The sequence below is a fragment of the Schistocerca cancellata genome, chromosome 3, assembly GCF_023864275.1.
Source record: "Schistocerca cancellata isolate TAMUIC-IGC-003103 chromosome 3, iqSchCanc2.1, whole genome shotgun sequence".
In the NCBI taxonomy this organism is placed as follows: Eukaryota; Metazoa; Arthropoda; class Insecta; order Orthoptera; family Acrididae; genus Schistocerca; species Schistocerca cancellata.
This window is the reverse complement of record NC_064628.1, coordinates 156,939,741-156,965,138: the sequence shown is the minus strand read 5'-3', so window position 1 is coordinate 156,965,138 and position 25,398 is coordinate 156,939,741. Positions and strand designations below refer to the sequence as shown.

At 44.5% G+C, this 25,398-nt stretch overlaps 1 protein-coding gene across 1 annotated transcript in view; it reads right to left on the bottom strand.

Annotated features, from left to right (window-relative positions):
* Positions 1-2,577: 2,577 nt before the first annotated feature.
* The window catches only part of LOC126176175 (transcription factor Sox-10-like), a 268,165-nt gene continuing 245,344 nt past the window's right edge, over positions 2,578-25,398 (bottom strand). Inside the window, exons 3-4 of the mRNA XM_049923316.1 lie at positions 2,806-2,920; positions 2,578-2,715 (exon numbers count right to left, since the gene is read on the bottom strand). Coding sequence (XP_049779273.1) covers positions 2,578-2,715; positions 2,806-2,920 — 253 coding nt within the window. The remainder of the gene's footprint in view (positions 2,716-2,805; positions 2,921-25,398) is intronic.

Genomic DNA, 25,398 nt, shown 5'->3' with positions numbered 1-25,398 from the left:
AACTAAATACAAATTTGGAGATGGAATTAAAGTTCAGGTAGAGGAAATAAAAACAGTGAGATTTACCAATGACACTGTAATTCTGTCAGTGACGGGAAAGAACTTACAGCAGCTGAAAGAATTGGGCTGCGTCTTGAAAGGAGGGTGTAAAGTGAACATCAAATAAAGCAGAACGAGGGTAATGGAAGGCAGTCGAATTAAACCAGGCGACGCTGAGGCAGTTAAATTAGGAAGTAAGATAGTAGATGATTTTTACTATATGGGGAGTGAAATAACTGATGATGGCGAAAGTAGAAATGATATGAAATGTAGATTATCAGTGTCAGGGAAAGCGTTGCTGCGTAAGAGAAATTTGCTGACATGGAATGTAAAGGCATTTTTATAGAGTGTTTTTGTTTAAAGAAAAAAAGAAAAGAGAAATTGCCAGTCACCTGACTTCTCCTGTGCTAACCTCTTCATCTCAGAGTAGCATTAGCACACTAGATCCTCAATTATTTGTTGGACATTTTGACATACGCTCTACAGCTCCCTCTAGTACCATGGAAACTATTTTTCATCCCTTAACTCATGTCTGATTGTTCTGTCCTTTCATATTATCAGTGATTTCCACATGTTCCTTTCTTCGCCGGCAGAGACGAAAGACTGCATCCCTGCCTCACATCCTTTCTAATCCGAGTACTTCGCTATTGGTCTTCTAGTCCTACAGTTCTCTCTTAGTTCTTGTACATATTGTATATCACCTGTATTTCCTTATAGATTACTCGCATTTTTCTCAGAATTTCGAACATTTGCACCATTTTACATTGCTGAACTTTTTTTCCAGGTACAGAAATCCTGTGAAAGTGTCTTGTCTTTAGTGTTGCTTCTACACATCAACTTGAATCTCATATTTCAGAAATTTCGATGGAATCTATACCTTCTGCCATATTTGATCTGCCTTGTATGGGAGTGAAACGTGGGTGATAAGTAGTTCAGACAAGAAGAGAGTAGAAGGTTCAGAAATGTGTTGCTACTGAAGGAAGCTGAAATTGAAATAGGCAGATGGCCCATACTAATGAGGAAGTATTGAACAGATATAAGAAAAGGAATTTGTGGCACCACTTGATTAAAAGAAGGGAAGGGTTGACAGGACTGGATGCAAGGAATTATCAATCTAGAACTGGAATGTAGAGTGGAGGGCGCAGGATTAAAAATTATTGTGGAAGGGGAACAAGAGATGAATGCAGTAAGCAGGTTCAAATGGAAATGGATACAGATTGCAGTGATAATAGGGCTTTCGCAGGATAAGAGGTAAGAGTAGCATGGGGAGCCGCATCAGAGTAGTCTTCAATTACGCAGGATGTATTCCTTACTAGAGGTAGGCGACGATTCAAATTTCGCACAAATTGCAGTTATTGAAGTATCTTGATCGCATAATTGTTTATTAAATGCTACTCATTTCAAAAAATCATTTTCAGACATAAACTATGGGACAATGCACATAAATTATGAAAAATAAATGGCACATACGTGTATAAAGCATAATCGCGGCAAACGCTGTATGCGCAGTTATTTCAGTACTTGCATGTAGATCTGGTTTTAGGCTCAAAAAACTGAGTAAATGGAATCTATACCGTAATACAATTCTCATTCCTTAAAGATTGCATATGGTAGTACAGTTATCCATTCAATGAGAGCAGGTGTTAAACTGGCTGTAGCTATATGTCGCTGTAGCTTACTTCTTCGATAGCTTAATACGCTACAGCCAACTTGACACTTGCTTTCATTGAATTGATAACTGTATTACCATATGCAGTCTTTTTGTGAGGTATGGGGCATTGTGAAAAACAGTCAATGTGCCTTCCCATCCACCTCCAACAACATTGGATAATATGCGACCGTCGCCGCACAGCAACAGAAGCCAATGCAGTAATTCTGCAAATGGACGCAAACGTATGGGACGACTTTAACTATCGTTCACAAGTTTGTCCTTCGTGATTAGCACACTGATCGTTTATGAAATGTAAACGAAAACTGAAGTCTTCCTCCGTAGCTGCGGAGGACCTGGGTCCGATTCCTGGTACTGCCAGGGTTTTTTTCTTGCTGGGAAGACTAGTACGGGGTGCAGTTAACCTCTTGAGGCCGACTGAGGAGCTAACCGACCGATTAGTAGGTTCCAAAAGAAAAAAAAAAACACCAAACAAAAAACGACAAAGACCGAAAGAGCGGTGTGCTGACCACGTGATCCTCCATTCCGCATCTGATGACGGCATTGGCTGAGGATGGCACGGCTGTCGGTCAGACCCCATTGACGTTTTAGGACCAGAACGCGGAACTAAATGAAAACTTTGATCTCAAACGTAATCCTCAAAAGCAGCCGAGGTTGTGTATAGGTGTAAGTAAAAGATATTCATTTATAAATCTCTTATTGTTCTGCGTAGTCCTACGCTTAAGTCGAAACTCACCCCCAGTTTCTCGCTTAATTCAAGTGAAATCGGAGGGATTGTTTTGAACGGCGTTCCATGCTGCTCTACCCTTTTTGTGGACAGCAGTGGCTGTTACATGGACTAACTAGAGCAGGGCCCCATTCCTGAGAGCTTAACCTACGGGATTCGGAGTTGTAAGACGTTGGCTAGACACGCACCTGAAGACGACTCCGTGCTGGTGCGAGACGGCGTGCAGCGGCGGCGGCGACCCCGCGGCGGCGTGCGAGTGCGCGTGCGCGGCGGCCGGCTCCTGCTGGCGCGCCAGGGCGCCGCCCCCGCCGCCCCCGCCGTCGCCGGCGCCGCCCCCGCCTCCGGCCGCGCCTCCTCCGCCCCCGGCGGCCCCGCCCTTGCGCCGGCGCGGCTGGTACTTGTAGTCGGGGTGGTCCCTCTTGTGGATCATGCGCAGGCGCTCCGCCTCCTCCACGAACGGCCGCTTGTCGTCATCGCTCAGGAGCCTGCGGGCACGGCGCGAGGCGTTAGCTCAGCTGCTTTTCTAAGGCTGGACGTAATCGGCGCTGCACTTAACAGCAGCCGTACTGCTTAGGAGTGGGTCCTGCTCTCCGTACATGACCCACTATTGCCACCGACCACCTGGACGAGGCGTGAATGCTTAGAGAAGGTAAATTAGAGGTGGCCTCTGGTACCGTCGTTAATTACATTTACATTCTCCTGAAAAAGAGTAGTTAAGTGAAATGAGGATACATACTGAATATTAAACTGTCACTGTCGCAAAGTTACTTTTATTTAAAGTAACGCGTTTCCCCGTGTTTAAGCATCATCAAGTTACATAAAAGTGTCACATGAAGTTCATTGCGCCGGTTACCAAAGCTCTATGGCAACCACACACACATAAAAAGACTGGATGGAAATCCGGTCGTCAGAATAACTAAAAGGGACCGTGTTAACTTCTGAAAAGTTATAGCAGCCAGAAGAGCACAGCGCAGACCCATGGGTACATCACGGTGCCGTTATCAAGAGCATATGGAATTGGCATTCTCAGTATATAATATGGACATATAAAAAAAATTATAAACATAATAGGATCTGTGAGGCAGTCCTCACATATATACAGTCTAACTACAAAAAATGTTACATAACTTACGTCATGCTGCAACGAGCAGAATAGTTTTTTTTCCTTTATTGGATTTCGATTCCCCCCCCCCCCCCTACCGAAGGGGGCGGGCTGGCAGCAGCGTAGTACGCCGCTCTTCAGCCTACAGAATTTTTAAAACATATGAAGATAAGAAACAATAAAAACAGGCGATAAAACGGTGATGTAAAATGTAAATCGGCGGAAAATTGTGGAAAGTTAAAACATAAAACTAATGGTGGGTGATGATAACAAAATACAAAGGAAGCAGACATCGAAAAAGTAGACAGAGAATTAAAAAAAAAAGAAAAACACGGGGACAGTCTGGATTCTGTTTGCAAGAAGTATAAAAGCAAAAAAAAAAAAAAAATCACACCCTGCGACAGCATGATGTCCGTTTGCAACACTTCGCAAAAGACGCACAACACTGAACAATCAGTAGGAATACTGCACTAAAAGGTCGGCACGAAGATGACACTCAACAGGCAAGGGCAAAGGGGAGATGGAAGGGGGGACCTGGACAGAGGAGGAGGAAGAAGAGGGGGAGGAGAGGAAAAAACGGTAGGCGGGGGGGGGGGGGAACGACGACGAAGGGAGAGGACTCAGAAAGAAGGGGGGAGCAGGGCAGACTCGAGAGGGAATGGGGAAGGTCAGAGGAAGGAAAACGCAAAAGGGCTTGGGGGAGAATAGGGAGGCAGAAAGAGGGTAGGCGGGAAATAAACAGGATGGAGGAGGGAGGGGGAAGGGGAGAGGGAGCCCGGGAAAAGGACAAAGGAAAGGAGGGGGGAGGATCAGAGTTGATAGGAGGGATAAATGGAGGGAGACAGGCCATCATCAGGGAGAGGGAGTTGATGGAAGCCACCTTGGGAAAGGAGATGAAGAGTGTAGAGATGGAGGGTAGGGGGGCACAACAGTGAAGGCGTGGCAGAGGGCAGAGGTTGGAGAGGAGACGAGCAATCAGGGGGTGAGGGGGATCAAGGCGACGGGAGGTGTAGAGTATGTGGATATGTTCGAGGAATAGGAGCAGATGGGGGAAAGGAATCAGGTCGTAGAGGATCCGCGTGGGGGACGGGAGGCGTATACGGAAGGCGAGGCGGAGTGCGTGGCGCTCGAGGATCTGGAGGAACTTACAGATTTTGGGGGGTGCGGATATCCAGGTGGGACTGGCATGACAGAAGATGGGACGGATTAAGGATTTGCATGTGTAGGCGATGGTAGAGGGGTACAACCCCCATGTCTGGCCACAGAGGAGTTTGAGGAGTCGGAGGTGGTTGTGGGCTTTGGATTGGATGGAGCGGAGATGCGATGAGGGATCCAGGTGAGGTGACGGTCAATGGTGAGGCCAAGGTAGGTGTGGGTGGGGGAGAGGCGGACAGGGCGGGCGCAGATGGTAAGGGAGAAATCCAGGAGCCGGAAGGAGCGAGTGATACGACCTACGATGATTGCGTGGACAAGAATAGTAAAAGTCAAGTGGATTTAAAAGGTTTTGCGCCGAAGGACACCATGAGATAAAACTATAGGCCTGCAGTCCGATACATTAAAACTATTAGGATACATTAGCTTAAGAAGAGTTATTCGAGAGTGTTTCAGATTTTCATATTGCATGTTTTTTTCCAAATAAATGCTAAAGTTAATTATTTGGATTTAATAAAAGTGTAACATATATGCAACGGAGGGGGCGTCCAAGTCGAGCGTAAGGTTACGTCCTCCAACGAGCAAAATTTAAACCACTAGAAACTGTTAAGAACTCCAGCACGTTAAAGAACGTAACGTGCCGTTCACTGCACGTATCCTACTTATTATTAAATCCAAATAACTACTTTTAGACTTTATTTGAAACACATGAACGGTGGTTGGCCGTGATCAGGTTGTGTGGCCGATGGCGGCGGCCGGCCGAGGCGAGGCGCGGCGAGGCGAGTTCCCGTCGGACAGAACGGCGGCCCGCGGCTGTTTGCTGACGCAGCGCCTAATGACGATGACTGGCGGCGGCGTGTTTACGCTGCGCGCCGTGATCCCACGCGCACCGTTTGTTGACGTTCGGACACGCGACGACGGCCGCTGCGGCCGGACCATTGCTCCGGGAGGCCGGGCAGATAAGGCGAGCGGCCGAGTCGGCGACTAACCCGCTCGCCAAGTAGGGGCCCGCTCTCACGCTTTCATAGCTAACGAATACTCGCATCATTTCGAACGCGCAGCCAACAGCACACTAAGTCCGTCGAAAAGATTCCGAGCCTGATTTTATTCCTAGCTTGTAAGCGACGTCAGCGTACTAACCACGGTGGCATATTCCACTACCAATTGTAAACAATCGATGTGCATTCCACCACTCAGCTGCTAGCAGGTAGTGTTCAGTAGTGGACGTACGGCCGCAGGGCGTCAACGTTGTTGCGTCATAAATCCCAATGGAGCAACATATCTAAAGCAACTATGCACGGCATTCTGTAGAATCTTTTGGAGAAGGGAAAAGTTTGTGGAAAGTGTGTCCCGCTCATTTTGACTCCAGAAAAACACAAACAATCGTGGACGCCTGCCGTGACTTGATTCAAATGCAAAACGCGAATAAATCTTTGTTGTAAAAAGTAATAGCGACAAAGTGCCGAAATTCAAGTGAACGGTCAACGATTTGACGACATAGCAGACTCTAGAGGCAGCGTCACGCATGAGTTGAGCACGATCTCAAATAAGGAATTTTCTGATCGTTTTATGCGGTTATATGAAAGACCGGTGCGTTATACCGAAGTCAAGGAGGACTATGCAGAACACCAGTAGCATTAAAATCACCTTCTTAAATTTTCTCTGGTTTTTGTTAATACAGTCTTTGTGGTATCACCCATCGATATCACTCTACAGCGTGTCAGGGCTGGTAACAGAATTACAAGTTTCCGGCTGACACCGACAGCGGTGGCGCGGGGTCCAGCAGAGCAAATGCCGTTTTCCCGCTGGGCCAGGCCTCCAGCAGCTGCGTAGCAGGTGCGCCTTCCGCTGCCTCACTACAAGGCGGCCGGCAGCAGCCTCTCACCTCATCTGTGTTTAGAGCCGCTAAGCTAGGACACATCCGTTCGTGCTCCATCTTTGTTGACAATGATGAGCCGGACTATGCTTCTTGCTGCGGTATTCATAATTAATCTTCGTGCGTTTGGAGAAATACGTATTAAGTAAATAAAAAAATGTCAAATGTATGTGAAATCTTATGGGACTTGACTGCTAATGTCATCAGTCCCTAAGATTACACACTACTTAACCTAAATTATCCTAAGGACAAACACACACACCCATGCCCGAGGTAGGACTCAACCTCCGCCGGGACCAGCCGCACAGTCCATGACTGAACCCCCCTAGACCGTTCGGCTAATCCCGCGCGGCTGTTAAGTAAATCTTCTTTTTATTGTGTTAATTTATTCGCTAATCATATCTGCTCCTGTGCAGCTTTTCTACGATGACAGCTGCTGCACCATTCTGTAATCCACCTTTGCTTACCGCTGTGTACGAACTGTACACGATAGTCTTGAAGCTATTTGGATTGATGTGGTAAACGGGATGTTCCATGGGCCTGGCCCTGGCTACCATTACAGAAGGATAAGTTTTACTAAAAGATGAGAATATTCGCAAGTAGAATTAATAATTTTAACGTTTGTATTTGCCGAGATACATTGCGTACAACGGTAACTGTAGATTTTGTAAACGGGGCGAGGTATCCTCTTAACTGCACGCTGTAACTCTCTAGAAGAAGAAAGCAGTGATACGAGAATTATTCTGAAACTAATGCTTCCTATTTCTTTAGTTGCCTTTGAGTGTCACAGACAAATTACGCTCGCCTAGTACCAGTTATTGAGTATTCCCGGAAATTTGCTGTTGGTTCCGGTGTTCTGCGCTAGATGGCGGCAGAGTTCCACAATGACGTCTGACGTGGAGCTGTGTATAAGACAGACAGGCATCTCAGAATTCGTCATTGCTGAACAAACTGCGGTAAGTGAAATATATCGTTGCTTACTAAACGTGATGGGAACGGTACAGCATGAGTAATGTAGAGGAAACTTTGCACCTTGAGGATTGTGTATCTAGTGTACTTAGTTTCTGGTCGATGTTTCTGCCTAGCGACCGATTTTAGAATCACATGGAGGAACTCGCCCTACAGACCGCCATAAGCATTTACCGGCTTCTTTTACTCTTTCGGCTGTTGCTAGACATGAGGCTGCCTTTTTTTTTCAAATATTTTACAGTCACGTAGTATTTTGATGATGTTGTTACTTCTTCAGTTACAGAATTTCATAGTGAGTAAAATTCTGTACATTTTTAAAACTAGTTATTGAACTTGTGGGCTATTAAGTCATACATAGTCAGTCGTGCACCATCTTGTGCTTTAAAAAAGAAGGTCTCTTTATAATAGGACTCATGATATTTGGGGAGAGCTAAGTTTCCCTAATGTCTTAACAATTTTCTCTGTCTCGAAAATGAAATTTTGCTTTACCAGTCAATAGCTTTTATTTCAGAATGTTTTTATTTGCAAATGGTTTTAGTAACATTTCTTATTAATTTGATTTCAGTGGCTCTTTATTGGTCAATAGCGTAACACAAAGCAAGCACTGAACAAGTGGGAATGTGCGGACTCTACATTACCTACTTGCACTTTTCACAACGTTTTCTCGGTTGCAACATTTTTAAATATGGATAGAATATTCGTCCCTAGCTACATGAACATGTTGTAACTTTAAAAAAAATTTCAAATTTGGAAAAACCTTATTTTATCAGAGTAATTTTTGTAATTTCAGAAAAAGACTTCAAGACTCATAACGTACAAATTTAAAACAGATTAAGAAAATTTATTAAACTTCTAAACCAGGGCTTGCTGGAGGTGGAAGTCTGAGAACTCTCATCTACTGTGTTTCAATGGCGCCGAAAATATCCTGAAGAGCCATGTCCCAACCGATCCCGCTCATCCGTGATGAACGGGGGCTTACGTACAAGGAACTGTGTATTCGGCTCAATGTCAGCTGTAATATGCCTTAGATAAGACGTATCGCAACCTTGATTATTGCAAAGTGTGTGCCGGATGGATCTCACGAAGCTCACCTGAGGCCAAAAAACTATGGGATGGAAATTTGTTGAAACCTGCTGAACGAACGTGAATACCATCATCACGGGAGATGAGACGTTGGGTCACAATCTGGAATCTAGAAAGCAATCTGTTAAGTGGCGACACCATCAGAGAAGAAGTTTCAGACGCAACCATCAGCAGGCAAAGTGCACAGTTTTCTGAGATGGGCATGGTGTGGTTATTTGTACTGGGGCCAATTCAGTACGCTACAAAATAAGCTCAGTTTCAAGAGCCAAGCCAGAGAATAAAACAAACGTCCGCTTTCACGACGATAATGTCAGGCCACACAACACTGCCAAATTTGCCTGAACTGCCCTATCACATGCATTGTATAGCCCTGATTTAGCATCTTCAGGCTTGCATCTTTTTGGGCCTAAGAAAGATACACTGTGTAGCCACCATGTTTACAAATGCTACGATCAAAGCTTTAAGACAGTGACTAGTTCCAGCTGTTTAGTTCTGGGGAAAAATGATAGTATGTAGCTGAAATCTTGCTCCTAACTTTATTATTATCCCTTATATATCTTCTATAGTTTCTGTGAGAATGAATGGGAGGAATTAATTGCTTTTATATGTGAAGACATGCGTTTCGGTCTGTGATACCGTGCAGTTTTGTATTTGCTTAGAGATATTTGTCGGAAAGTTGGACGGAAACCGGCGCCGGTAGTTTTGGTCTTCATCTTCGGAACACGGCCAATATACTTCTTGCCCCATTAACAGCCATTTTGAAAATTAACTAAAAGCTCTTTCGTAAAATGTGCTAAGCATGTTAAACTGTTAATTTGGAGAGACTGACACGATATTGTTCATATTAGTTGATGTGTAAGATGATTCTAAACAAAAAAATGTGAAAACTTACTTTAATGTTTTTGTAGGAAAAAAGTTGCTAGAGTACGGCTAAATCCTCGCACCTCTTCTTACAATCAGCTGTCTGAATCGTGATTTGAATATAAATCTGTGGACTTCCCCGGCCGCTAACAATTGTATTAAAATAATCCGTGGTGCACTGGCGTGTTATCATATTAAAAATTTAAAACAGTAAAGAATGTCAATGTTTCGGACGTATTGCAGCAATTTTCCTCATATACATTGATTTTCTCGGTAAAATATTTGATCAGACGCACATCCGCAAATGAAGGACATATTAGTAGAACAAAAATCTGGTCCACATTAAACAACCGCACGGGAGCTAGTATCAGAATTTGTGGTGCACGCTTCGTCACCACTATTCGGAAGCGATATTGGTGTGGCTGTGACTCCCCATGACTGACTGACTCGACCGCCACATGTTTATGGCTCTATAATGTGATCAAAAGTATCCGGACACCCCAAAAAAACATACGTTTCTCATATAAGGTGCATTGTGCTGCCACCTACTGCCAGGTACTCCATATCAGCGACATCAGTAGTCATTAGACATAGTAAGAGAGCAGAATGGAACGTTCTGCGGAACTCACGGACTTCGAATGTGGTCAGATGACAAGGGATCACTTGTGCCATACGTCTGTACGCGAGATTTTCACACTCATAAACATCACTATGTCCACTGTTTCCGATGTGATATTGAAGTGGGAACGTGAAGGGACACGTACAGCACAAAAGCGTACAGGCGACCTCGTGTATTGACTGACAGAGGGCGCCGAAAGTTGAAGAGGGTCGTAATGTGTAATAGGCAGGCATCTATCCAGACCTCACAGGAATTCCAAACTGCATCAGGATCCACTGCAAGTACTATGACAGTTAGGCCGGAGGTGAGAAAACTTGGATTTCATGGTCGAGTGGGTACTCATAAGCCACACATCAAGCCGGTAAATGCCAGGCGACGTCTCGTTTGGTGAAAAGGGGGTAAACAATGGACGATTTAACAGTGGAAAAATGTTGTCACGGTACAAGATGTGGCGATCCAATGGCAGGGTGTGGATATCGTGAATGCCCGGTGAACATCTGCCAGCGTGCGTAGTGCCAACAGTAAAATTCGAAGGCGGTGGTGTTATGGTGTGGTCGTGTTTTTCATGGAAAGGGCTTGCACCCATTTTGTTTTGCGTGGCACTATCACAGCACAGGCCTTCACTGATGTTTTAAGCACCTTCTAGCTTCCCACTGTTGAAGAGCAATTCGGGGGTGGCGATTGCATCTTTCAACATGATCGAGCACCTGTTCATAACGCATGGCCTGTGGCAAAGTGCTTACACGACAATAACATCGCTGTAATGGACCGGCCTGTACCGAGTCCTGACGTAAATCCTACAGAACACCTTTGGGACGATTTGGAACGCCGACCTCGTGACAGACCTCACCGACCGACATCGATACTTCTCCTCAGTGCAGCACTCCGTGAAGAATGGGCTGCCATTACCAAGGAAACCTTCTAGCACCTGAGTGAACGTATGCTTGCGAGAGTGGAAGCTGTCAGCAAGGCTAAGGGTGGACCAACACCATATTGAATTCTAGCATTGCCGATGGAGGGCGCCACGAATCCATTTTCAGCCAGGTGTTCGGGTACTTTTGGTCACATAGTATATTTGGTGACACCTGAAGATGAAGCCTTTGGCTTAGAAACCAGTCGTGCAATAAATAAGAAATTACAGGTAAGTGAAGCGGAATTTTTATTATATTAAAATGATTTGTCGACGTTGTATACAACAGTACATTGCCTTTTAGTGCTGTCAGTAAGGCCTCTGACCTCATAATTTTCATTCACATTGGCCCTCATACCATTAATTAAACTGATACTTGTTGTTTTAGCATAATGTACACACTCATACTGCCGTTATCATGAAAGAAAGCTTCCAACTACCCAACTACCACGGTAATGTAAAAAGCACCTCTCTTGATACCTGACAGGTATAGCATCTGACACTAAGGACTGGGCAGAAACCCAACACCTGTTTATTCCGCCATTCGGGCACATCTGATTCAATGACGCTGTGGAGAAACCAGGAAATGACAGCGGGAATGGAGTGTGGACCCTGAACCTCCAATGTCTTAACCAGTGCGCTACACTAATCATGTCTGGACCACAGAGACCTCGTGCTCGTAACGCATTACATCGTTACGTAATGCAGAACTGGTAGTCCGGTTTCCTAGCCTTTTTCCTTTTTCCATCGATTATCTGAGGAAAAAGGAGAGAAGTGTTATCGGCAGGAAGTTAGGTAACGGTGAGACTCGGAGGGCCGTCAGAGGCGCTGCCGGCGGCTGCGAGCTGCGGCGCCCTGGGTGGTCTCGATGGCTTCTCCACGCCTCTCCTCACGTCCACTGCACTTCAGCCTGGCGGCCACGTACTCGCTGCGACGCGATGCAGACCAGCCGCTCGGAAAAAAGCATCCAATTCCAACCGCTCACCGTCTACTGTTGACCAGCACTGGGTAGCGAAGCTCCAGAAAGACCTCTACCGAGACATCAGAGTCTCGTGAACTGTAATTATGTGAGTAATGAGTAACCCTGCCTGCTATTCCGCGTATATGAACTTCAACAGAAGTAGTCAAAGCTGTTATAAAATGACGCAGGCATTTCGTTAACAGTGACACAAAAATAACTCAGCTCTTGTCATATAAACTTCTTTACGTTAATTTAACTCAGCGCTGGAGCAAATTACAGTAATGTAGTCCTTTCTGTCACATCGTTTTTTTATATAGGGCACCATCAGCTAAAGTAACTTTCACCCTACGAAAGACACCGAACTTCGCATGCACACCAAAAGTTAAAGCTAATTTTATTCCTGCTATGAATCAGTTGTTCGAGCTCAATAACGGCGCTATTTGTTCTAATGAACTGCGTGATTAACAATCGATGGTTAGAGTTTTCATTTTTTTGTAAGATCTAACCTGTATAGGATTCTTCCTTCGACAAAAGTAAAATTGATTTCTACACCGATTTTAATATGACAGCGTTTGTAACGATGTCCTCGTCGTATTCATAATCTGTCTGTAAAATTAAAAATCGATAGCACTTCGAAATTCGTCAACGCTAGTATTATGGTGATTATGGTAATGGATTCTGCACGTACAGACTCATGCATAGCATGTAAAATTCAGACTTACGTTGAGGAGCTAAAATCAGCCGCTGCTGATGGTCATTGGTGGCCTGGGAGATTCTACAAAAAAAGTACCAGTTGCCTCTCAGCCACCAAATTTATGGTCGTGCATATTAATGAATACTTAAACTGCAAGAAGCATATTACTGAGCAATTCAAACAATTAATTCGCCTGTTGTGCTTCTTCATATTTTCGTGGCGTAAAGGCTGTTCCATAAAACTTCGGGCGTGCAGCCGCATAAATCCATCTTCTTCTTCTAATATTTCGGCTGAATACCGTCCAGCCATCTTCAGAGTGAGTCGAGGTGACTAACGCTGCTGCACTTGCTCCGTCCTTTTACACCCGAGCACCGAAGCACTGAGTATGCGGCCAAAGATACACAAGGCGCCAGAGACGTTGATAGGCGGCAAAGAGGTGTAACATCTGCATGGAAGTGAAATCTATGGCTGCGCAGTCGTTCCACACGGTGATAGCGATGTGTCACGACGTCTTTGTGATCTAATTATAGGAATTGCCGGGTTCGATGATATGTCCAAGCTTTAGCTGCTATCTCTGTTAATTAAATTCGGTGCAAACCGAATTTCAGTTGCTTCTTTCAATACTGAGTCCCAGCAAGGTGAAGTCGAGACTAAAATTTCGACATTATCGCACACCATAGCACGCCCAGTGTCAATACAGTGCCCCACCGCGCAGATTAATTAGGCTGTAAGAGACTGGTGTACCTGCGGTGCTCTGTGCATCTCTCCTGGACTGTACGTGCCGTCTGTCCCATGTATGAACCGGGGGAACTCGCAGGGGATCTTATATACATCGGACAAACGGCACGTACAGTCCAGGAGAGATGCACAGAGCACCGCAGGTACACTAGTGTCTTACAACCTAATTAATCTGCGTGGTGGAGCACTGTATTGACACTGGGCGCGCTATAATGTTCTATAATGTCGAAATTTTAGCCTTTCTGGGAATCAGTAGTGAAAGAAGCAATTCGGTTGGCGACGAATTTAATTAACAGAGATGGCGGCTTCAGCTTGGACAAATCATGGAATCCCGCAATTTCTGTAATTAAATCACAAAGACGTCGCGACGGTGCATCTCTCCGTAACACATCGCTATCACCGTGTGGAACGACTGCGCAGCCATAGATTTAATTTCTATGCATGTGTTACATCTCCTTGCCGTCCATCAACGTCTCTGGCGCCCTGTGTACCTTTGGCCGCATACGCAGTGCTTCGGTGCTCGGGTGCAGAAGGACAGAGCAAGTGCTGGAGCGTTAGTTACCTCGGCTCTCTCTGAAGATGGCTGGACTGTATTCAGCCGAAATATTAGAAGAAGAAGCTGAATTCATGCAGCTGCACACCCGAAAATTTATGGAACAATTAATTCACCTACTTTTGCGCTTCGTGTAATTGCTAGTATTGAAAAAAGAAAACGAATCACCTCCTGCAATATTTTGCGTATTTCCACTCAATAATGTGTTACGGAATAATTTTCTGGGAAGGGGAGGAGGGGGGGAATTCACCACTTGGAACGAAACTACTCATTGAACGAAAGCGATCAGTCAGAATAATATGTGGTATTCACCCACGAGCATCATGTAGGTAGGTACTTCTTTAAGGAAACAGCCACTTTAAATGCGCCATCACAAATTCGTAATAATTTATCCATCACAATTTGAGAAGAACATTGACATCCACGACTACAACGCTAGAGCAAAAAATGACCTTTATTTCTCGTTATTAAAGCTGTCAGTGGATCAGAAACGAGTTCAGTATGCAGAAACAAAAAATTTTCATAATTTCCCCAACAGCATAAAATGTCTGACTGGTGCCAAAGCAAGTTTTAACTCCTACCTAAAATCATTTCCCCTTGACAGTTCCTTCTACACCATGGAAGAACTTGTATTAAAAAACTGGTATTCTGAGAAAAAAAGACACCTTGGTTTTGAGTCTAGTTGCATTAGTAGGACTAAAAAATAAAGTATTTATTACTGTCAACAGTGATCACGTATTTATACTGTATCTGGTTCATTCCACATAATTTCGATAAAAGAATCGTTCAAATGATATAAGGAACATGTAACTAACCACGAGAAAAAATAACCAACTGATGAGGAATATCTTTTAACATTTTACGCAGGAGTAAAGAGAAAGACGCACAATTGTGGCGTACATCGGATCTTTACCAGAATCAAAACCCGAACTATGCTTGAGGTGAGTGAAACGTGATGGCGTAGTGGCATATTTTCGGAGAGTTGCAGTGGACAAGGATGGACAGATGACTTCCAACCCGCAGAGAAGTCATTACAGCAGGATCATCACTTCAGCTGGGTAAGAAAGAAGCAAGAAAACGTACAGGGCCCATTTGAAGCAGCCATGCCAACACGCACCTCAAGTTATTTAGAAAAACCGCTGGAAATCTAAACCAATGTTGTCGAACTGAAAGATATCCTCATTCCTTTCAACGAACATAGTTTAGAACTCAGTGTGCGGTTCGATTTCAAGCAGTCTGAAAATTTTTCGTGGCCTTAATTGAGGTCGAAATGGACCGTATGTTCCCGGATCACAAAACATGGAAATGCTAACTTGCGTTAGATGGCAAGCGCTCTGCGGAATCAAATACCGTGAAGGACCCTTTGGTGCTACTCGACAGGAAATTCCGATCAAAAGTTTCACCATGTTCCTTTCCCTCCTTACACACTCTTCCGTATCAAGATAGGGTCAGTATCCCAATCCAAGCACATATCACATGGCACGACATACGACACAATTACATGTTTGGCCCTTCAGCCCCATGTGGAACCGTAACAACAAGCTATATCCATAATGTCTTTAAGAAGAAGATAAACTGATATTTGTCCTGAAAGCTCATTACTGAGTGTGTACTTTCCATTTCACCGCCATCGAAAGACTGTCCGACGCCTAACGAGCAACATGTGGCACTCTCCAAAATAAAAGTTATAGTCACTAGTCCCATCATTATCCTCATCATCTATGAAACGTCCCCTTAAAACAATTTAGACACGACTGTGCTTAAACTGACACACAATAATTTTAGCGCAACGCAATCTGACTATCAGAAGATTCCAGGCAAAAGAATGGCCCTGACTAACATTAACCTATACCTTTCACAAATCACTTACCTCACAAAAATCTTCATTACTCGAACTACTGCAATACAGCGAGCGCCACTACTGCCAGCTAAATAAAAGATTCAAACTACGGAAGGCACTAACTACTGGTAGGGATAGTTAGCAAATGAAAGATATTAATAGAGAACAAACAATGTATTTACCTTAATAGTCATAGTATATATAGCAGTTCATGACAAATTGCAAAACTCCGCCATCTCTCTCCTCACATCCACCACTGCTGGCGGCTCACCTCCAACTGTGCAACGCTACGCGCTGTTCACATCCAGCTGCCGCTGCCTAACACTACAATGGCAGACAACAATGCAAACTAGCCACAGGCTGCACACAGCACAGCCAGTGATTTTCATACAGAGCGCTACGTAACGTTGCCAATAAGAAAACATAAACAGCCTACTTACACATCATCATCATCATCATCATCATCATTATCGTCTGTACCGTCAAAGAACATCCTTATGCCATCCTCCAGGGAGCTGGCAATTGGTGAATAACCGATAAAGAAACATGGAACAGAAAGGAAATTAATACGAAGAATTTCCGTCTCAAGGGGGAAAAATGGCACTTTCAAACTAAGTGGAGATAGCACCTCTTAGGCAGTGCAACACTTGCAAAAATTTCTAGAACTGAATACTGATTCAAAGTTGAAGTGGTATGAACACACATAAATACCTGCAAGCAGAATGACATCAGCATGGTATGCCCTTAAGAGTTGTGTCATCAGTGTGCAACAGGCAGTGTGTTTTAGTTACGTGCTATACACATAACTAAAGCTATGAAATTCTTTTCCGGGGATCAAATGCACAAAATATAAATACAGTTTGCAAACTGCACAAGAGAGTCATAAAAATAATAACCAAAAATAATAGCCGAGGTCATAGTGAAGATCTATTGAAAATAATGAGAATTTTAAGTGCTTCATGTGAATACATTTACCAAACAGTTGTGCACATCAGAAATAAGATTGGTAATTACTGTACCAACAGCTGTGTCCATGGCCTTGGTACAAGATGTAGGCTGAACATATATAAACCAAGAAAGAATGAAGATAAAACACAAAACAGCATTTTCTCCCAAGAGATAAAAATTTACGATAAATTACCAATGGAGATTAAAGAAATTGCTAAAACAAACTTATTTAAAAAGGCAGTTAAAATACCTGTTACCGAAACATTCTCTACATTGAAGGATTGTTTAGACAGCACTGAGGACGGGGTTGGTAAAAAATGTACCACAAACAATAAATAACGATAATAAAACATTTAACATCGCATGTAACACTTTCACATTACTTTTTCCCTTCTTTTTTTCCTTTCCTAGAAATACTTACTCCCAAAGCTATGCAATGTACTATCTTCTTTCTGAGCTCAATATTTCACTCGCTATAGAGGGTTATAGAGGGATGGTGACTCAGTTTTTCAGTCCAGCAAATGGGAAGTTGCGATGCACAAAATTGTCCTTATATCAGCTGATAGTATGTGTGGGGATATCAAACAATGTGTATGTAGTATGAGCAGTGACTGGGGGTGAGAAATAATTGGAAAGTGTATCATTAGACTTTTATCATTATTAAATAACTTATTTGTAAAACAGTACTTTAGGCTGTGGATAAACCGAATGAGACAGCACTGTTTTAAACAGAGTGTCCCTGTATTCGCGAGGGTGGAAGCTCCAATCTACATCCAACCATCCTGATTTATGTTTTTCATGGTTCCCCTAAATTATTTAAGGCAAATGCTGGGATAGTTCGTACCATCAGGCCACGGCCGACTACCTGTCCCATCCTTATCACTCTAGCCCCATAAATCTTTCAATTCTATATGTGTGAATTACTTTATTTGTGTTGTTATTAAGCTGTAATACCAAGACATGTCCAGTGTCCTTGTAAAAGAGATCTACGGATGAATAAAACTACTACTACTGCTAATACTAGTACTACCACTACACAAGTCTCTTGACTGGTTTGATGAAGACCGATGCCGAATTCCTCCTCTCAGGGTAGCACTTACATGCAACGTCTTCAATTATTTGTTGTATACAGGATGCTCAAACCAATCTGAAAAGCTTGCTATGGTGCACGGTAGGCTGAGCCGAGCAATAGTTGTTAAGAAAAAAATCTATATGTTGCGCCGTTTTCGAGTTAATTAGCATTGAAGTCAGCCAATCAGGCCGTTATGCTTGCAAATTCAAGCGGCCCGCCAGAGACGGTGTCGGCAAATGTGTTCTTCTTTTGGTTTCCTATTACCGAACAAGTGAGTGATACAAAAGTTGGACACGGGACAGTAGACAGAATCGAATCCGACCCAAAGACTAGGCAGTCTCGTGCGCTCCCATGCACGCTGTGAGAGAGCAACCGACAGTAACTGTGTCAAAATGGCTCTGAGCACTATGGGACTTAACGTCTATGGTCATCAGTCCCCTAGAACTTAGAACTACTTAAACCTAACTAACCTAAGGACATCACACAACACCCAGCCATCACGAGGCAGAGAAAATCCCTGACCCCGCCGGGAATCGAACCCGGGCGTGGGAAGCGAGAACGCTACCGCACGACCACAACTGTGTCAAGGCGCAACGGCTTGACTGGCTAACTTAAATGATCATTAATTCGGAAATGACGTAACGTATCGATATTTTTTTTTCTAAACAATTATTTCTCAGCAACTCCCTTACAAGCTTTCCAGATTGTTTCTGACCAACCAGTATCTGGAATCTATATTTTCTGGGACAAGTTTTGCCCTCTATAGCTCCCAACGGTACGGTAGGGTGGAAGTTACTACCTTAGTCGTTACCACATGTCCATTTATTTTGGTCGGCCGCTGTGGCCGAGCGGTTCTAGGCACTTCAGTCCAGAACCGCGCTGCTGCTGCGGTCGCAGGTTCGAATCCTGCCTCGGGCATGGATGTGTGTGACGTCCTTAAGTTAGTTACGTTTAAGTAATTCTAAGTTCTAGGCGACTGATGACCTCAGATGCACTCCCATAGTGCTTAGAGCCATTTGAACCATTTATTTTGTCATTTCTTCGAGTCAGTATTTTCCTCTTATACCTTTCCTCAAGTTTCTGTGAAGAACATTGTCATTCCTTACCTCACCAACCTACATAACTTTCAGCATCGTTCTGTTACACTCAACTCAAACACTCCTGTTTTCCTATTTCCCGATTTTCTTAGAGTCCGTGATTCACTCTCACATTGTCCTGTTCTCCAGAAGTACATTCTTAGAAATATCTTTGTCAACTTGACGTCTACGTTTGAAAGTAGTCAAGCTCTTTTGCCAAGGAATGCACGTCTTGTCTCTGCTATTCTGTTTCTGAGAACGAATTAATGACTAGCAACTTATTATTTGTCACTTTAGGTAATAAATAGGTATTTAGGATTAAAGAATTCTCTCACAGTTAGAATCAGTGTTAAGAACAGATAGTTCTCGTACTTCTGAGTATATAGTTGGAACGAGGAGATAAATTGGAGATTACCTCGGAATAAGAGGCCGAAATCTTGTCACTGAAAGGATAAGATAAAATGGAGAGCAATGCGACCATGAACTCGGTATATCGGTTACCAGATTTGTGTGTTTTCGTGTCACACGGTGCGGCGAACCGGCTACTGTGGCGGGAGATATTGACTGAAATAGTTTAAGGCCGGGTCCGGAGTGGCACGTAAAAGCTGTGTCGTCACTTCCGGTGCACGTGGGCTACACTTCTGTCCAAGGGCATTCTGAGTGCAATAACCTCTGCGAGCGACTGACAGCGAAGTTCCGTTGTAAAAGACGCGACTCATCCGCTAAGACGAAAATAAAAAATTTAATAGCGAAAGTGAGAGAGATTATCATTTAGGTCGTGATTAACATGCCAATCAGAACTTGTGCACTCACCCTCTCATACTTTGCATAATCATTTAAAATCAGTTGAAACGTCGCTATTTGTGATATGTCCCTTGCGGATCGAAGGGCTCTGAGCACTATGGGACTTAACATCTGAGGTCATCAGTCCCCTAGAACTTAGAACTACTTAAACCTAACTAACCTAAGGACATCACACACATCCATGCCCGAGGCAGGATGCGAACCTGCGACCGTAGCGGTCGCGCGGTTTCAGACTGAAGCGCCTTTAACCGCGTGGCCACACTGGCCGGCACGCATCGAAGGGAAATGATTCTTAAAGCGATAATGAAACATAAATTTAAAAAAAACTGCAGACTGTTCCCGCAGCCGAGATGCCGGCACGGTGGCTCAGTGTGTTCGGAGAGAGGGTTAGCTACCTTCTGCAATAAAAAAACTGAGTGAATGGATCAACAATCAACTTCAGCGATCGAAGGGAAATGATTCTTAAAGCGATAATGAAACAGAAATTTAAAAAAAACTGCAGACTGTTCCCGCAGCCGAGATGCCGGCACGGTGGCTCAGTGTGTTCGGAGAGAGGGTTAGCTACCTTCTGCAATAAAAAAACTGAGTGAATGGATCAACAATCAACTTCAGCGATCGAAGGGAAATGATTCTTAAAGCGATAATGAAACAGAAATAAAAAAAAAAACTGCAGACTGTTCCCGCAGCCGAGATGCCGGCACGGTGGGTCAGTGTGTTCGGAGAGAGGGTTAGCTACCTTCTGCAATAAAAAAACTGAGTGAATGGATCAACAATCAACTTCAGCGAGTATCAGGGGACGTCCGCACCGTACAAATACAACGAATAGTAACGGACAAAATGAGATTAAAAAAGAGAAAAAAAGATAAAAGGGGCGTTGGCGCACGCCTTTGGAATGGCGCTCGATACGGACGTAAGCCGGTTCGAATCCTGACGGTGCACGAAATTTTCACTGCCATTATTTGGCCGGCAAGGGAAGGAGGGGTGACGGCTTAAAGTTTCCGATCAGCAGTCCTTGCGCCAATGTCCTCGATTAAATTCCAAGCCTCTCCGCATTGTCTCATGAAGTGACGGCGTTTGGCGACTGTTGACGGTGATCCGTTCTTCGGAGGGGGACAGTAAGCTCAGCGGTGCCCCTCGATGCCTTGCGAGAGGAGTCGGCCATGTGCCCGCACCGGGTTTCATCCCCTCCCTTCCCTTCATCCACGACAACTCAAACCCAACCAACAGCGCACTGTTTGAGCTGTCATCACGGTGGTCACAACACAGGTACGTACTTGTCTCTTCATAACAAGTCGAAGGAAGGCAACAGCAGACCATCTCCACCGGGACCTTTCCATGAGGAGAGGTGCAGGATTCGTGCAACTGCTCTCCCTACCACCATTCACCGAGTATGGAACTCTCATTCATACACAGAATATAAATAAACGCAAGCAAGCACCGAACAAGTGGGAATGTGTGGGCTGTTCATTACCTTGATCTACATTTTCGTTTTTTGTGAATGTATGGAAGAGTTTAATATAGTGGTGTCTGTAGCAGTAAGTTTCCTGTGAATATTAACAGACCCCCGTTGGTTCAGTTTTGAGAGCTTCATGTCGGAAAACGTACAGTATTCTTTTCTTCCTTAATTGCGAATTGGGAATCACTTACTCTAGACATCAATTTCTTTCCGCTCCTCTCCCCCGCCCCTACCCCTCCCCAAGCATATCCTCCAATAGCCACTCGATTAGAAAAACATTTCATAAAATTGTAGCTGTAGTATTTCTGTGTTAATTCAGAGTAGTCAATACTTCTTCAGTAACATGCATATCTGTATGCATGCTCGAAAATCGTAATGTTACGTTGCACTAGCAATAAGATTATTATAAATGTGACTGGTAGCAGCTTAACACATAATTATTCTACACTGTCGTTGTCTCTGCACTCAGTCACTGTGCCCACAGTTAACTATTCAGCGATGTTGGACGAATCGTCTGACCTCGACAGAATCAGTGATGAACGTCTCGGAGAGGTTCGCCGAGCCAAAAGTACCGAACGCTTGAGTACCAGAATTAGCGGCACTCACGTTAAGGAAAGCCACCGCGACGGAGGTACTGCTGACCCAATATTGACTCAGTCCGGTCACACGGGCTGCCGCCGGCCGCTTCTCACGGCTGACGCGCGATTTGCGACCCGGCGTTATCTGGGCAACCCTCCTGTTTACCTCGAGTGCCCCTGGCCTGCAAACACGGCCAGGAGAAAATAAAAGGCCGGGGCACGGCGCCACGGCCGCGAATTATTTTCAAGGTCAAGGCCGCTCTGCTGACGGTAGTGCGCGAAATTAAATTTTCACTGTGCAGCGGAGTATGCGCTGATATGAAACTTACTGGCAGATTAAAACTTTGTGTCGGACCGAGACTCGAACTCGGGACCTTTGCCTTTCGCGGGAAAGTGTTCTACCGACTGGAAAGTAAAAAGATAAGGTATTGGCGGAAGTAAAGTGGGCATGGGTCGTGGTTCGCTGGCCCTATCGGTAGCCGCCACGTCATCGCGTACAAGACTTGGCATTGTGGAATCGACCCGAAGACTCAAAGTAGACCTAGTGATGTATATAGTAATATGCTTTTTACATTGTGTACTCGTTCCTGTAGAAAAGTTAGTAATGATGAAAAAATACGTGTATAGATGAAAGGACTTGGTGTACTTGCCGATAATGTAACTGTAACTGCAGGTATTACTTTGTACTCTAATTATTAATAAAGTGTGATCCTTGTCCCCTGTAACCGCTAGACATACATCGCGAACCGGGGTCCCAAGGAAGCAACAGTTTGAAAAAATTCGAAAACATAGTGCCGCACTGCCCGCTGAGCTCCTAGCGTAATCAAGGTCACTCTCTCTCTATGTAAGCGGGCAGTGCACACCAGCGGAACCATTCCGCTGTGAGCTCTATCTGCAACAGCATTGAAGCACTATGCCTCGTCGACGTGTGTATCGTCAACGCCGCCACCGCATGCCAGTCTACAAACATATTATAAGCCTCGAAAATAAACTTGGAGGCAATGGAACAGCCGGCCGGAGTGGCCGAGCGGTTAAAGGCGCTACAGTCTGGAACCGCACGACCGCTACGGTCGCAGGTTCGAATCCTGCCTCGGGCATGGATGTGTGTGATGTCCTTAGGTTAGTTAGGTTTAAGTAGTTCTAAGTTCTAGGGGACTTATGACCACAGCAGTTGAGTCCCATAGCGCTCAGAGCCATTTGAACCATTTTTGGCAATGGAATACCTCAAGCTGTAATCTTAAATGGACCTATATTCTTCCGAGGCTGTAGGGTTAATTTTACTTTGGATGTCGCTACCGGAAATTCTGGTAGTGGTTGGTTTACCCTAGCCACTGTCCGTTGTGAAGACGCCTCCCTTCCTGGACTGGAATCCTTAGCCCAGCGAGATGTCATCGCGTACAAGACTTGGCAGTCAGAGGGCTGGTTGCCCTCTGTAATAAAAAAAAATTAAAAAAAACGAGTGAAGTATTCAACGATCAACATGAACACGTATCATGCGACATCCGTCCAAAGCAGATGCCGAGAGCAATAAGTATCAAAATGTAAAAGAAAGATCATTTGCTCCCTAAAGTCAAAAGTTCCGAGTCCGACTCTCCGTTCAGCACCACCACACAGTCTTAACCTGCCAGGAATTTTCATATCAGCGCACACTCTGCTCAAGAGTGAAAATTTCATTCTGTAAACATCGACCAGGCTGTGGCTTAGCCCTGACTCCGCAGTATCCTTTCTCCAAGGAGTGTTAGTCCTGCGAGTCCTGAAGTTTGGAAGGTAGGACATGAGGTACTGGCGACAGTACAATTTTCACAACACGATGCGAGTCGTGGTTCGGTAGCTCAGACGGCAGACCAGTTATGCAAGATAAGCAAAGGTCCCGAGTTCGAGTTCTCGTCCGACACGTAGTTTTCATCTGCCAGGAATTCTGATGCTATGTGGGTTTCTGTGGGTACTATCACCAATAGATAAACCCTCAGTTTTGTTTTCCTCTCATTACTCCTGTGTAACTCCATCATTCAACTGAAGCTGTACTGCCTTATACCTGCCACTTATCGCCGCTTGGGTATCCACGTCATCTGAATCTGAAAGAGATGTGCGTCATCTATCGAAACAATTTTAAATACTGTTTTAAGTTTATAATCTACATATGTACTCCGCAAGCCATCTTATATTGTGAGGCATGGCGTACTTCTGCTACCACTATCTTGCCCCCACCCTCTTCGCCTCCTTTCCTTCCGTGTCCCATTTGTGAAATGTTCTTGGTAAGAACTATTGTTAGTAAACTTCCAAATTAGCTTTAATTTAAAGATTTTAAACAAGGCTGAGACAGCAACTGTTGAAATTCTTCACGCTAAATGATACTGTTTGACTGTTATCATTTAGCGTGAAGCTTTAATTTAGCTAATTTTTGGGTTGTTGTCATTTCGCGAGACGTAGTTGTATTACGTAATTGAGGCAACAGAGTGGAACTATCGTGGAATTCTTGCAAACAGTTGTGATATCACAAGCGCGGCGCTCGGGTTCTGTGTGCCGTTGGTTCTGGGAGGATACTCACTGTATAGAGCGAGTTTTAAAATACGCTGGTATGCAAAACCTAATGACGAATGTAACTTTCACATGATGTGTCACTGCCAAGTCACACAGCTCGATGAAACTAGGATGGTAGATACAAGGAACTACTGCAATATTGTACGGAAGGTAACTGAAAGAAATAGGCAATGAGACGAACAGAAATGATTATTCAAATACTATAACTGGACTGAAGTCGCCGTTATTTATGACTGCCCACGGACATTACGCAAGGCGAGACACCGTTGTCAGTAGAGTGCGTGGTCACCACGGACGGCAATATATGCTCTGCAGAGTGCTGCTGGCCTACAAGTTAGTAATGTGTTCTTGTGGCAGGGCGTTCCTTTCCCCCACCACCGCGTAGACTACTGGAAGATGGTTGTTGATGTATGTGAACGTACTAAAACGTCTCCCCAAACCCTTACCAAACGTGCCCGATGGGTTTTAAGTCGGGGTAAGGGCAAGCCAGTCCATTCGCCGAATATCCTCTCGTTCCAAAAACTCTGCCTGCGCTGTTCTATGCGCTTTCGGATTGTCATCCATAAAAATTAAGTCAGGGCCAAATAAATACCTGAAAAGATGCACATGAGGAAACAGTGCAATGTCACAAACTTGAATGTACAGCACTTAAAGATTTGGAGGTCATTATTCCCATGCAACATAGTGCCTCCAGACATTGCAACGTCTGGACCACCAATACTATCATGTTCGCGGAGCATTACGTGCTCCCGCCTCTCGCCATGTGATGGTACGTCCAGAATCGCTTCTCAGGCTGAATGTGATCACATCTGAGAAGAGCACGCGACCGTGCTCCTCGTTGGTACAGTCCCTGTGGTTCAAATGGTTCAAATGGCTCTGAACACTATGGGACTTTAACATCTGAGGTCATGAGTCCCCTAGACTTAGAACTACTTAAACTTAACTAAGCTAAGGACATCACACACATCCATGCCCGAGGCAGAATTCGAACCTGCGACCGTAGCAGCAGCGCGGTTCCGGACTGAAGCGCCTACAACCGCCCGGCGACGCCGGCCGGCCCTATATTAAATGCTGGTCTCTTCGTAACATCTGTGAACATACCGAAATTTGTACAATGCCTACTTAGATTT